Source organism: Zophobas morio, unplaced genomic scaffold (genome assembly GCF_036711695.1).
Source record: "Zophobas morio isolate AGI-343-1 ecotype UQ-CSIRO unplaced genomic scaffold, CSIRO_AGI_Zmor_V1 ptg000115l, whole genome shotgun sequence".
In the NCBI taxonomy this organism is placed as follows: domain Eukaryota; kingdom Metazoa; phylum Arthropoda; class Insecta; order Coleoptera; family Tenebrionidae; genus Zophobas; species Zophobas morio.
Genome location: NW_026972220.1, coordinates 43,825 through 55,789, shown reverse-complemented (window position 1 = coordinate 55,789; position 11,965 = coordinate 43,825). Strand labels below are relative to the sequence as shown.

The 11,965-nt window shown below is 30.6% G+C and overlaps 1 protein-coding gene and 1 long non-coding RNA gene across 6 annotated transcripts; both read left to right on the top strand.

Annotated features, from left to right (window-relative positions):
* The first annotated feature begins 3,829 nt into the window (after nucleotides 1-3,829).
* LOC135144985 (large ribosomal subunit protein uL22-like) lies at nucleotides 3,830-4,904 on the top strand. The gene is made up of 7 exons (XM_064077106.1): nucleotides 3,830-3,991; nucleotides 4,108-4,195; nucleotides 4,249-4,311; nucleotides 4,385-4,462; nucleotides 4,516-4,576; nucleotides 4,629-4,738; nucleotides 4,806-4,904. Exons 1-7 carry the CDS (start codon nucleotides 3,921-3,923, stop codon nucleotides 4,902-4,904), a joined length of 570 nt encoding a protein of 189 aa, XP_063933176.1. The 5' UTR covers nucleotides 3,830-3,920.
* A 1,504-nt stretch (nucleotides 4,905-6,408) lies between these two features.
* On the top strand, nucleotides 6,409-8,065 carry LOC135144978 (uncharacterized). Of its 5 annotated transcripts, none has more exons than XR_010283292.1 (7): nucleotides 6,409-7,025; nucleotides 7,168-7,279; nucleotides 7,337-7,444; nucleotides 7,496-7,594; nucleotides 7,649-7,756; nucleotides 7,825-7,923; nucleotides 7,995-8,065. It is a non-coding gene; the product is annotated as an uncharacterized LOC135144978 (long non-coding RNA). The 5 variants fall into 5 exon arrangements; XR_010283291.1 differs by having other exon boundaries at nucleotides 7,116-7,279; XR_010283293.1 differs by having other exon boundaries at nucleotides 6,409-7,279; nucleotides 7,340-7,444.
* Nucleotides 8,066-11,965: the final 3,900 nt, after the last annotated feature.

Sequence of the window (11,965 nt, the reverse complement as noted above, 5' to 3'; positions counted from 1 at the left end):
TTAAAAGTCTACTACATTTTTTATTAAAAAATAAATTAAAGAATTTATAGAGTGGGACTGGAACGAGTGATGTTAGACCACGCAAGCACTTAATAAAATAAAATGACTTAAGAAATCTCTAAATATCTACAGTAGTATAAAGGTAAAAAAGGCCAAGTTTAATAGGTCATCTAACGGGGTCTCACGGTTAATTCCAAAGTTAAATGACTGCTAAATTTTTATAATTTATAGCTTAAAAAAAAAACTATATTAACCACGCACGACTGATATTTTATAAGGATTCACCATTATTATCTTTAAGTGCCATACAACATTAGAGACCCAAGTGGTCCAAGGCTACTTTAATGCGTAAAAGCTTCCGCAACTGAGTTATATAATAAAGGTCCCAAATGCTACAAAAATTACTATCCACTTATTCCTTTGTAATAACGTTATTACTATTGTTACTGTAAAAGTTATTAATATTATTATAATTATTGTTATAAGCATAAATATTTAGTATTATAAATATCAATGTTATTATAAGATTCAATTTATTTTTACGAAATATGTTTAAAGGGATTATTTATTATTGGTTTAAGCCCTTGTTTCACAGAGCTTTTAAGGTTGAGGGAAACATCCCGCCGCGATGCATGCCACCGAACATTTGCCAAACGCGGCATTGCAAGCTAGAATGGCTACTGGAGTCCCAACCCCGGCGGTGACAGTCCCGAATACCGCACCAGCCGCGGAGTAGCAAGCGACTTAGGGCAAAGCAGTAATAATCGAGTGTGGAATAAAAATCTCATAGAACTTACCTACTACTTCACTGCAGCCTGCTTGGCATATCCCATACGAAAGCGGGCCACCCTAAAATATTAACAACTTTAAAAAATTAATAACTTTTAAGCAGTTATTAAAGTTACCCTTACGAATGGTAGGGCTATTAATAAAAGATAGAATAACAACTTCATAATAAAATAAAAACTTAAAAACGTTCCCTTCAACCCGCAGAGAGCAAAATCCCTTAGAACTTCAAAATTCCAACGTTTAATGTGGAGTTTTAGTAAGCTTAAATAGTCTAGAATCTATAACCTATTTATGAATGGTTACTGCACAGATATATTAACTATGAAATTTTACTTTTTACTTGATGGCCGTTGTTGGTAAGGATCTACAGTGAGCAACTAGATAAGATATATACTATGCAATCGTGGCTTAAGCGCTTTGCGTTTAAAATAATTTTAACTGGTAGATTTATTTTTTTAGATAACTTTTATAACTGTCGTCTAGAGAGATAATGATTAGATTCTAATAAAAAGTGATAGTTGTATATATGAACTTTTAGGTATAACTTAGACCAAATGCACTATATAGCAATCGTTTCGAGTGGGTACTTTTCCTCAGCGGTTAGAAAAAAGTTAGTGTAATTTGGGACAGCAATCATTATAGAAATCTTTTGTTTTTTAGTTAAAATCAACTATTTCCGATTTGTTGATGGCATAATAACCTCAAAAAATTCTTTTAACCAATACGGTAAGTTGTAAAAACATGTCAGTAACTAATCTCCCATTAATTGTTTGTAAAAAACCTGATTTTTCATGTTAGTAAGCTATTACGAGCTTATAATTCGAAATTATTTCTAGTCTATCAACATGAATGGCATACCGAAGAAATCTCTTTTTAATATACCATATAAGCTATATATGACTTAAAAAAGATATCTAAGTCTTTCTTGCTATCATTTTACTTGCACTCATCTTTATCTTTTGATGAGATGGTATAAATTTTTTCAAAAAATTATTAACGGTATAAACCATTAGAGATTTTAGCAATTTACTATTATAGCCTATTTTTAGAATCTGGTAAAAAAAAATTTAGTAAGAGGCCAAAAATACTATTCGACGTACATGAGATCTTATTCCTGTCAGTCATAGTCGCAGTATGGTACCGGGAGATGTGCACTGTTTGAGCTTTGATAAAGATATAAACTGAGTTCCTTGTCGTTAGTTTTATGAACAATTCCGTATGGGACTTTTAAATAAATAAATCTAGAAAGGATAGAGAATTGTTTGAAAAATCTACAAACTCCATTTTAATTTAGTACGTTGTAACATATAGTACGTTAAAGTCAGCAAGTTGAACTTTATAATTTTTTTACCCGTATGAGCAATGTACCCTCCATATACCTTTTATACAACTTTATATAAGGGGAAATTTTATAAAATTTTACGCTTCATTATAAGCCTAATATAAAATAGTTAAAACTAGAGCGGTAATATTCCGCTTATAATTTTTTACTTTACTCACATGTATATGTGGGCTTGGTCACCTATAGGAAAGCTTAGGTTTTGTTTAATTTCTTTACGTCGGGGTGTCAACCTTTTTCCAGTTCTTCTTCTTGTTCTTATCCCTATTCTTAATCATCATCTTTATCTTGTTCTTATTTTGATTCCAGTTCTTTTCGTTTCTAATTTGCACTTATTAAAATATTGAAAACAAACATATATTTATACTATTTTTATTTACACTTATCCCTGCCCTTCCCGTCTTTATAGAAGTAACTTCCTTTAGGGTAGTAACAGGTATCTCTCCCCGAGAGTTTTTTAAACTCGCATTCAGCACAGTGTAGAAAAAAATTATTTCATTTTTTTTGTACAAATGACCCAAGATTAAAAAAATGTTTATTCTACAGACTGAGTAAATTTTTTCCACTCCACCTCGAAAAGTCTAACAACTGGAACAATCCCGAATCACACATATTTCAGTTCGCGTAGCTTGGTGCATCGAAGCATCTGTACAGGGCAAACGTGTCAAACTTAAGTGTTAAAAAACAGTTATATTAAAATTTTTTAAGATTGCTTTTACTGTCTGTTTTAATTATTAAAAAAAAGTTTTTTCAATGAATTTTGTTGCTATATGGTAAAGTTTTTATCTATCGATTATAAAACTTGTTTATTTTTGACTTTTATTAAATAAATAGGGCCTTTTTTTACCTGATATCTATTTTCACAAAAAATGTTTGTAGTTGCAGTGTAATGGTTTTATTCTAAACGCTTATATAAATCTGTATTACTTTTAATATTACCTTTGCTTTTACGGAAAATCTATGACTTATTCTTGTATCACGAAGACATTCAACGGAGATGTAATTTGTTCTCTTTCCGTTTACACTTTCTAAAGTTGTAAATTATCTGGATTTGTTATTTTTGTTATAAAAAACTTCTTTTAAAAAAAATATAACTTCAAAGTTTTCGTGTACGCTGGTTAGACTATGCACTTCAATTTTTTGTCGCTCTACAAGAGGACCTCTCTATAAAAATACCCTTTTTTAAGAAAATTTTCTTTTATCAATGATTTATAAATTATATAAAATACGTAGATTTTTGCATTGCCAAAAAGTGTATTAAATTAGAAAAACAAAAGGGGTAACACATGCATAGCTAAATATTTTACTTGAAAGGGTATTAAAAAATTGATAGGATAATTATAATATTATAATAAATTACAGAATTCATGATCGCGTTTATAATAATTAAAAAGTAGTTCTTATATAGGACATACTTTAAAAGAATCGGGGTAATTGTTTTAAACTGTATATATACGTGAAGGTAGAACGTTTGAGGGCACAGCATATGCACACCACCATTTGTTTATAACTGTAAATTGTTTGTTAGTTCAAAGGGATGCTGTGCTTTATAGCAGTTTCAAATATTAAAAGAAACTAAATTGTTTTAACTGTCTTGTTAAACTGAATTTTAAATATATTACTTATAATATATAATTAATAAAACTTTAAGTATATTAAATTAACAAGTATAATAATAAAAATATTATCCGTCTTTATAAACAGGTATTTTATACTATAAAGCTTCGGCTAAGTTTGGGAGTATATAAGGGTAAATTTTGGCTACACAGCAGTCTTCGTTTTCTGTTAAATCATGTTTTGTAATTTTTTTGAAGTTGGATTCCAAAGATCTAAAGTAGTGACTCCTTCTCTTTCTTTAAATATGTAAGTTAAGAAATAACTTTATTTATACACGTCTTATAACTAGTTCATTTTAGTTGAAAACAGTATAGTAATTAAAATTTCCGTTAATTTTTTTTAATTTTACATCTTTTCTGAAGTGTAAGATGTCTTCATTATCCCCGTGTTGCTCTTCCTGGCATAATTAAAGATCCCGAACCCGAATTTGAGAAGCCTGTACCGAATACTGTTAGCGTAGTAGTGCAAACAAAGCTTCTGAGCTATAATATATATTTTTATAGTATTCAACTAAATTGTTGAACCTGAAAGGAGGCTATAGAAAGCTAAATTATTGTGCTAAACAAGTTTGGAAATTTTATAACATATAAATTTTTTTTAGAATTGCTTTTATCAAATACTGTAAGCAAACTTTATTAGGTTCGAAGAAGTAAAGTTGACGACGCAATTATCCAAATGGACTTTTCTCCTAAATTAGCTGCAGATAATGTTAAACGAGTAATTATATTATATTTTGAATTATTTACATCTAACCCTTTTATTAAAATTAGATTCTTTATAACGTTCGAAGAAAAGCAAGGGACAAGGGGAATACTAATGAATTATATATAAGTACAAGTATTTTTTAAATTGAAATTGTTCACATTAATTTTTTTTTTTTTAGGCAAATGCTGGGTTGGTAAAGCTCAGTATACCAAAAGTATTGATTATAAGGCAAGAGGAAGATGTGGATATAAATTTGGTTACTACAGCCATTTATTTGTAGAAATTCAGGTTTTGAAATTTTTGTAGTACTACAAAAATCATTTTTTCTCAAAATTTGTTGTATAACATATTTTAGGATCAGCCACTTCCTATGAAATCTTTGAAAAGGCGAGCCAGAAAAGCATTTAAATTAAAACAATCTCTTTCCCCTTTACCAATTTTATTTAACATATAAATAAAAATAATTTTTTATTTAATTATCAAGTTTGAGCATACTCCGCGATTGCAATTATTGCTTAAATTTTTATTGAACCTTAAATTTATATTATTATAAGATTGAAAATAGAAAATACATGGTTTTCTTATCAATTAAAAAAAAGTAGTTTAAGTGGAATAATTAAAACAGTACTTTTAGTTAAAACGTTTTGTAAAGATTTGCCTAACTACCACTAAAAAATTGTTACAAGCATTTCAAAAAGAATTGGAAAACTTCTTTATGTTTATTATTATTTACTGTGAGAGTTTACTCTTTTTTTTTCCTTTATTTTAATAATACTAATAAAATTTTAAATTAAAATTTATAATTGGTTATTTCGTTTTTTTTAAAATTTGTTCTTAATTTTACTAGAAATTCTTATTTTTATACATTATTATTTTAGTCTGTTGAAATCTTTAAACTGATAAAAGTAGCTCATATGAAAATTTTATTTAGAAGTGGGCTTCATATAAAGTTAACCGACGTAAAAGTTTTTAGTATAAATAATTATATATATTAAAAGACGTACGAAAATTTAAACACAACTCAGTTTTATGCAAAACGATAAGTAGAAAGTAAAAACTATCGTTACCACTATGGTGATTTCTACTTATATAACAAGGAATATACTTATTATTTTTATTATTACTAATAATTTTATTTTTTTAGCTGTATACATTATTTTTAATAGTCGCTAACAGTCATATTATTATTAATGACGCCTTTATGAGCACTAATAGTCAAAAGATTAGTGCTACTCCTACTACTATTATTAAAACTAGCTGTTTCACCATTAATAGACTCACCTGTGATCACCTTTGAAGTCTCGCTATCTTCCAGTGTCACTATAAATGCAATTGGTTGATCTAGAAGTTTTCAGGCCGAACATACATTATTATTGTTAGTTATACTATCAAAAGAATCATTTGTCTTCTAGACTTAACTACATCCTGTGTGATTTAGTAACTTAAAGAAATTTTTGCTCTTATGATCTAACTCTTTTCTGAGTTCTTCATTCATAGTAAATAAGTTAGCCTAACTGCTCGAAGCCCATCTTCAGGGAGGGGGTTCAAAATTAATATTAAGGAAATATAAATTTTCTGGTAAAAATTAAAAAAAATTACCAAGTAAATATATAATAAAGATATATAGAGTCTGTAATACATAGCCAGTAGTTATGAAGTTTCGTGGTTTAAGTTTTCAATATATATAAGTATATTTTATATAAACCGCTAAGTATCTAAGTTAAATATTTATAGCAAATTCTAAGAAGTCGATGTCGGTGATTATGCGCCACGCATATTAAAAGCATTGCCTGCTGCAATTAGGAAGAACCCATTACAATTAAAGGATAATTAGAACATCGCAAAGGGCGACATTCCGTAAAATATAAGGCGCACCAGCCTCTACCGCCGTGGACTATGAAAACTCCCTTCTGAGGGGTTCATAGGCCCTAGAGTAACGTTTGCTTAAAAAAATAAAAAGCGGTTTCTTTTCGTAAGGTTGAAAGTCACGCTTCCGTTAGTGACACCAGCTAGCAAGCGTTGCAGCTGGTCTAAGATTTACGAAGACATCGTAAACCTTTGCATAACGATGAAAGTAGAGAACTCTTCGAAACGTCTGGTTTTAGCGGTTGTAGCGATGACAGCGTATAGCACAGCTTTTTTTGCAAGACACGGTTTTTCAATAAGTCTTAGGGAACTTCGTGAGCCGCTCCCACTCATGCCAATTGAGCTTGCGTGCCACAAACCTGGAGATGGCCAGGGAACACGGTTTGCAAGATTTTCTATAATTAACATTGCAAGCTTGTTCAAGCTATGAAGCACAAGAGTACTTCACTAAAATTTAAGCAATCTATCGCATATCTCCGTAATATCTTATTCGGTGCGTCGTAACATAGCAGCCTAATGGACAATAACGGTTCCGCGAACTCTTTGAAAAACTTCACAGTAGTAGCGAATTTTAACGCTTTGGCAAACAGTCAAGCGACATTGCATAGTATGCAAGGCAACATAGTAAACTCAGCGTCAATGACGGCCCTTCTTTCGGTATTTTAATGGTGATGCTCTCGATACCTGGAGCCTTCCTCTGCGGCAATGCGTAGATTATTATTTCGTCGGTTTTAGTAGCTGTGGTAGACCCTAATCGGTTTAATAACTTATTTTTTCTATTTTCATATATCACTGACAGCGCAGCCCTCAAGTTTTTAAGACTAATATGCTTGTAATATGATAATACACAGGATTTTAAACGCTGAGAAACCGCAAGACTTTGCACCGCGTTTAGGCTCTCTGGCCTGACGTTTGGGGCGCAGACCCCGAGTGTACTCTCACGCCCCACGACAATCCGCTATAGTTTAGTATAGATCCTTCGCCATGCGAATTATTTTGTGTATACTTTTTAAATGTCAGAAGGAATTTTTTTAAGGAAGCTTCATAATTTTGTAGTAGTTGGCGACATTTCCTCTTTAGAAAAAACTATAAAAGAAAAAAAATATCGATGTTAATATAGTAGACAAGGTTGTTCACGTAAATTTTGGATTTTACCTCAAAATTTAGGGCTTAACTTAGCATAATAGAACTCTTCTTCACTGGGCCGTGCACGGCGGAAATGAAAGACTCATTAAGTTTCTTTTAAGTAAAGGGTTGCGTCCAACTATCCGTTCTTCGGTAAATTTTAATCTTTATTTTATATTATAAAATTTTAGTCATCTCATCTTTAAGGCTGGATTATTACCAATTCACACAGCTGTGCTTTGCGGACACACCAAAGTGGTTGAGCTTTTACTTAATTCAAAACTTAAGCCTGAATACAACAGTGAACTTTTTTTGGTAGCCTTTCTTCATACTAATAACCAATTTTATATATAATTTCGCAATAATTATTTATATATATAAAGTATGACAAAATTATGCTACATTGGGCTGCTGAACAAGGAAACAGTGATATTGTTTCTCTTTTGTTAAAGGCCGGATTTGATCCCGCTGCTTTGAATTTAGTTAAGTGCTTTTTGAGTTATTTATTTTAAGAAATAGTAAAAATATCATAATTATTAAAAATATTTTTAAGAATGAAAAAAACGTGGCAGAAGTAGCGGCATTAAATGGTCATAGGGAACTGTCAGAATTCATTGAAAAAAGAATTAATAATAAACTTTCATAAAAGATTTAATATTTTTATCTTTGTACATCAACTTAGAATAAGTGAAAGCAGCGTAGTATAGCTTACTACTATATAATATGAATAAGCGCTACACCGTTTATAATAAAAGTAAAACAAACATTTACTTTTAAAAAATTAAGTACAAAAGAAAATAAATGAACTTATAATTATTTTAAAAGGGGGAGGGGTGGGTTGTTCCAGAAAAAATAGTTTCCAAGATTTAAGTTTACTTAGAAGCATTATTTACTATTATTATAGTCAGTACTACTTAGCTAACTCACATAATAATAGAATTTTCTAAATTTTAAAAACTTATCTATAATAGCGCTACACCGTTATAATAAAAGTAAACAAATATTTACATACGAAAAATAGGAGCAAAAGGAATTAAGTATATTTATATTTTTTTACGGAGCAGGATTGTTCCATAAAAAATAATTCAATTAAATTTTTCTTAAAGCATTATTATTATAGTCAGAAATATTCAGCTAGCTCGAATAAAATTATTTTGTAAGTTTTAATAAGTTGGTTATATATTAACAAAAAGGTCAGCTTTTCCTTAGTTTTCATAGCTTATATATATATAAATTTAAAATTTTACTCCTTTTTTTTAGCGATAAAATGAACAGGCGAGGCACAAAACACTAAAGTTTTTACTTTTAAATTATAAAAAATATTAATAATTATATTATACAAAAAAAAATTTAAATATACAAGTCAGCTTGACTAAAGTAAACGTTGCCTCGCTTCATATAACTCACAAACTAAACGAACTGATAACTTTTCTATTTTAACTTTTTTTATATAAATGAATACTTCGGTTACAAAATTTCTTTAGATTGTTCAAAAACATATATTGCACTGAAGTTATAGGTTTGTTAAATATTTTGTCTATGTACGCTGAGAACTATAAACGAGTTTAATATAAAATTTAAAGTACAGTAAATTAAGTTTATAAAATTTTAGACTTTGGAACAAAAACTCTTATTCGTAAAGGAAACATTTGGGTAAAATCAAATATTAACTTTAAAAAATTACTATTTACCTTAATTTTTAAAAAAAAAGATACAAAATTTAGCTAAGTGACCATCATATTACAGTATATTATTTAAAAAAAGTAAACTGCGGCTCGCTCGTTTTTCTTAAGAGCACCCCTTTTAAATATTGTTACTATTACTACTTTTGCAGATGCTGGGCAAGTTCTAAGGTAAATTGTACAATCTCAGTAACAACGTTGAGTAGTTTCTATAGAGTAAACTCGTTTTTACATAATAAACAGTATATCATATTTATTAATGGTTTGCTATGCCCATTTGAATTGTCCTTTGTAGTACTTGCAGAGCTCGCGTCAAACGCCAGCACTAGGTAAGTTTGCAACACGCTAAACCCTACACACATTGTGTAGCGCTCGTACTTTACAGAAGCATCTTTCTTGAGGGCTCTAGGGCTCCATCCCCTCAAAGAAAAGGACAGAAACGAGTGTAGCCGGGAATAAAAACTTCTCTCGGCCGCGTTAGTCATTACGTTACACTGTGAACACCGGCTGATGAGTATTCCATAAGATCAAGAGTACTGTTAGTGCTGACGCGTAGATTAGCGTGATTATGGCATAATGGGGTGTACGGGGGGGTCTGTTCAGAAGGACTGAAATATCGTAATTTTTTTTGGGTGGGAACGGCAACGCCGAGAGTACACATTCCAGAGAAGTGGTAGTCATAACAGATTGCCGTCGTAATGCGCTATACATGACCACGCAGAAACGACTCGGGGAAATAGCGGGTACGCAGCACGTCTAAACATGTAACTTGTCCGCAGAAAACATGACGGGGGCGAACAAAGACCTTCTCGCCTCTAGGGAAACAGGTTATATGGCGTCTTGCCTTCTTTTTAGATGGGCATACAATTTTTGGCTTGGTGGGAAATATTACACGTTTTACAAAATGCAAAAGGTGCTTTGCGGAGTAGTGGGCGTGTGGTAACAAAATAAAATTCTAGTAATCCATATTGCCCTCTAAATGGTTTTTTATTGGTGAGCTGACGTATATAGCCGCATTACAGAGTTCGCCAAACTGCGGTAAATTGATAAAAGTTTTAATAAGCTTGAAAGAGTTAAAAAGAAGTTTTCATTAGCCGCTTTATACAAATTTCGCAGTTCAGCCTTTCAATGCTATCAACTGTTTTTCTAATGTGTCTATGAAGTGTGTAGATCTTATTACAAGAAGCACCGCACTGTCTATGCCTTTAACACCCAAAGGTGTTAAGTGAAGGGCGAAGCTAAGGGGGGGGAGGCTGTTAGCTGGTGCGACTCCAGCACTACCAATAAGGAAGAAAGCTCCACGGTCGATGGGGTGGGTGTCAGGTCTGCTTTGAAAGTTTCTCGAGATTTAAATTGGTGATGGCGACTCTACTACGAAGGGTCTTGGCCTATAAGCAACCGACAGTGTTTTAACCTCTTACGGTGCTAAAAAAAGTCTCTCAGGTCAAAACTTAGGCCTAATGATCATAAGCGAAACCTTTAATACATTGGGGTAAATTCCCCTCTCTACCTCTGCTTTGAACCAAGAAGAACAATATTTCTGCGCATCAAACGGCTGCGAAATATGTGCGTACGCTCTTTACTAACCCATCTGATTTCTTGGAAAAGACAATGACACTTTAGCGAATTCAAGCGATCAATGGCCGACGCACATTATTTGCTGGCAGCGACATGTTGCGTGACGATCTTTTCTAGTGCAACTACTGCTTCTTTTAAACATGTGGGTTCAAGAAGTTATATACATACTCTAATTACACGCACCTTTTCGACGGCTAAACAAAATAATTAAATGTTTTTATATAAAATAAATAAAGAGATTCACAATAATATTTAATGCAAAACTAAGCAGTTTGTGCTCCATTTTTTTTCGACGTCTTCGCAAATTATTGAGATTAAGTTAGATTAATTTTTAGAATTTTTCTTTTCCAAAGAATAAAGGGTCAAATTTTGCTTAATACGTGTTGGTAAAAATTATTTTTAAAAAAAATCCGACTTTCTAGTAGCAAATTTCTAGTTATTCATAAATCATTAGATTGGGGGTCTTTAGTGAGGCCCGTTGTGTGTATTTTTTAAGAAAACTCTGAGGTGTGTTTTGGTTGTTTGCATAAAATATTTTCTTGTATTTATTACGTTTGACATTTGTCTTTCAGTGTTTATATGTATCAGTAATACTATTATCTATTATACGTATGTCAGTTACGGTTTCCAAAAATTATTCGTTGTAAGATAAACAAATACATATTTGGTTTTTGAACAGGAAGTTTTTATTTATAACTGTAAATAAAAATTATAACAAATAAATAATCTGTCTCCTCTTTTTTTTTTTACAATTTACTTGTTAGCTTGTTGTGCTACTCAAGCGGCTCAAAAGACATATTTTTTCAGTACCTTTTAAAAAATTTATATAGAAGCTTTTATTACTTTTATAAGTTTCGAGTTAAATTTTTTTTTTCCTATAGTAATTTATTTTATAAAAAAAATTTTTTAAATCACTTTTGTATTATATTCAATTATTATTATAGTACTTTTAAGCTATACCTAATTTACTTTAATTTTTTGAAGCTGTGTAGTTTCCTTTAAAATAAATTGTAATTTTTCCTACGTTGACAACGATGTTCTTATGCTAAAAAAAATATTTTTATTATTCTTATTAATTTCCTTTTTTTGAATCAAATTTGTACTCTTTATCTATTATAAATCATACAGAATTATAGCAAGAACTAATAATTTAATAAATAAAGTAAAATAATATAGAATATAATAATTACAAAAAATATAATTTACAAAACCTTATAATTAACATTAAAAAATATATTAATAGTCTTTTATCATAAAAGGCTAG

What these genes read in the sequence shown, in the direction of transcription:
- LOC135144985 (XM_064077106.1), top strand. Translation starts at nt 3,921, where the DNA reads ATGTTTTGTAATTTTTTTGAAGTTGGATTCCAAAGATCTAAAGTAGTG. An exon ending in TACTAATGAATTATATATAA is followed by an intron (nt 4,577 to 4,628) that starts GTACAAGTATTT and finishes TTTTTTTTTTAG; the next exon opens with GCAAATGCTGGGTTGGTAAA. An exon ending in ATTTATTTGTAGAAATTCAG is followed by an intron (nt 4,739 to 4,805) that starts GTTTTGAAATTT and finishes AACATATTTTAG; the next exon opens with GATCAGCCACTTCCTATGAA.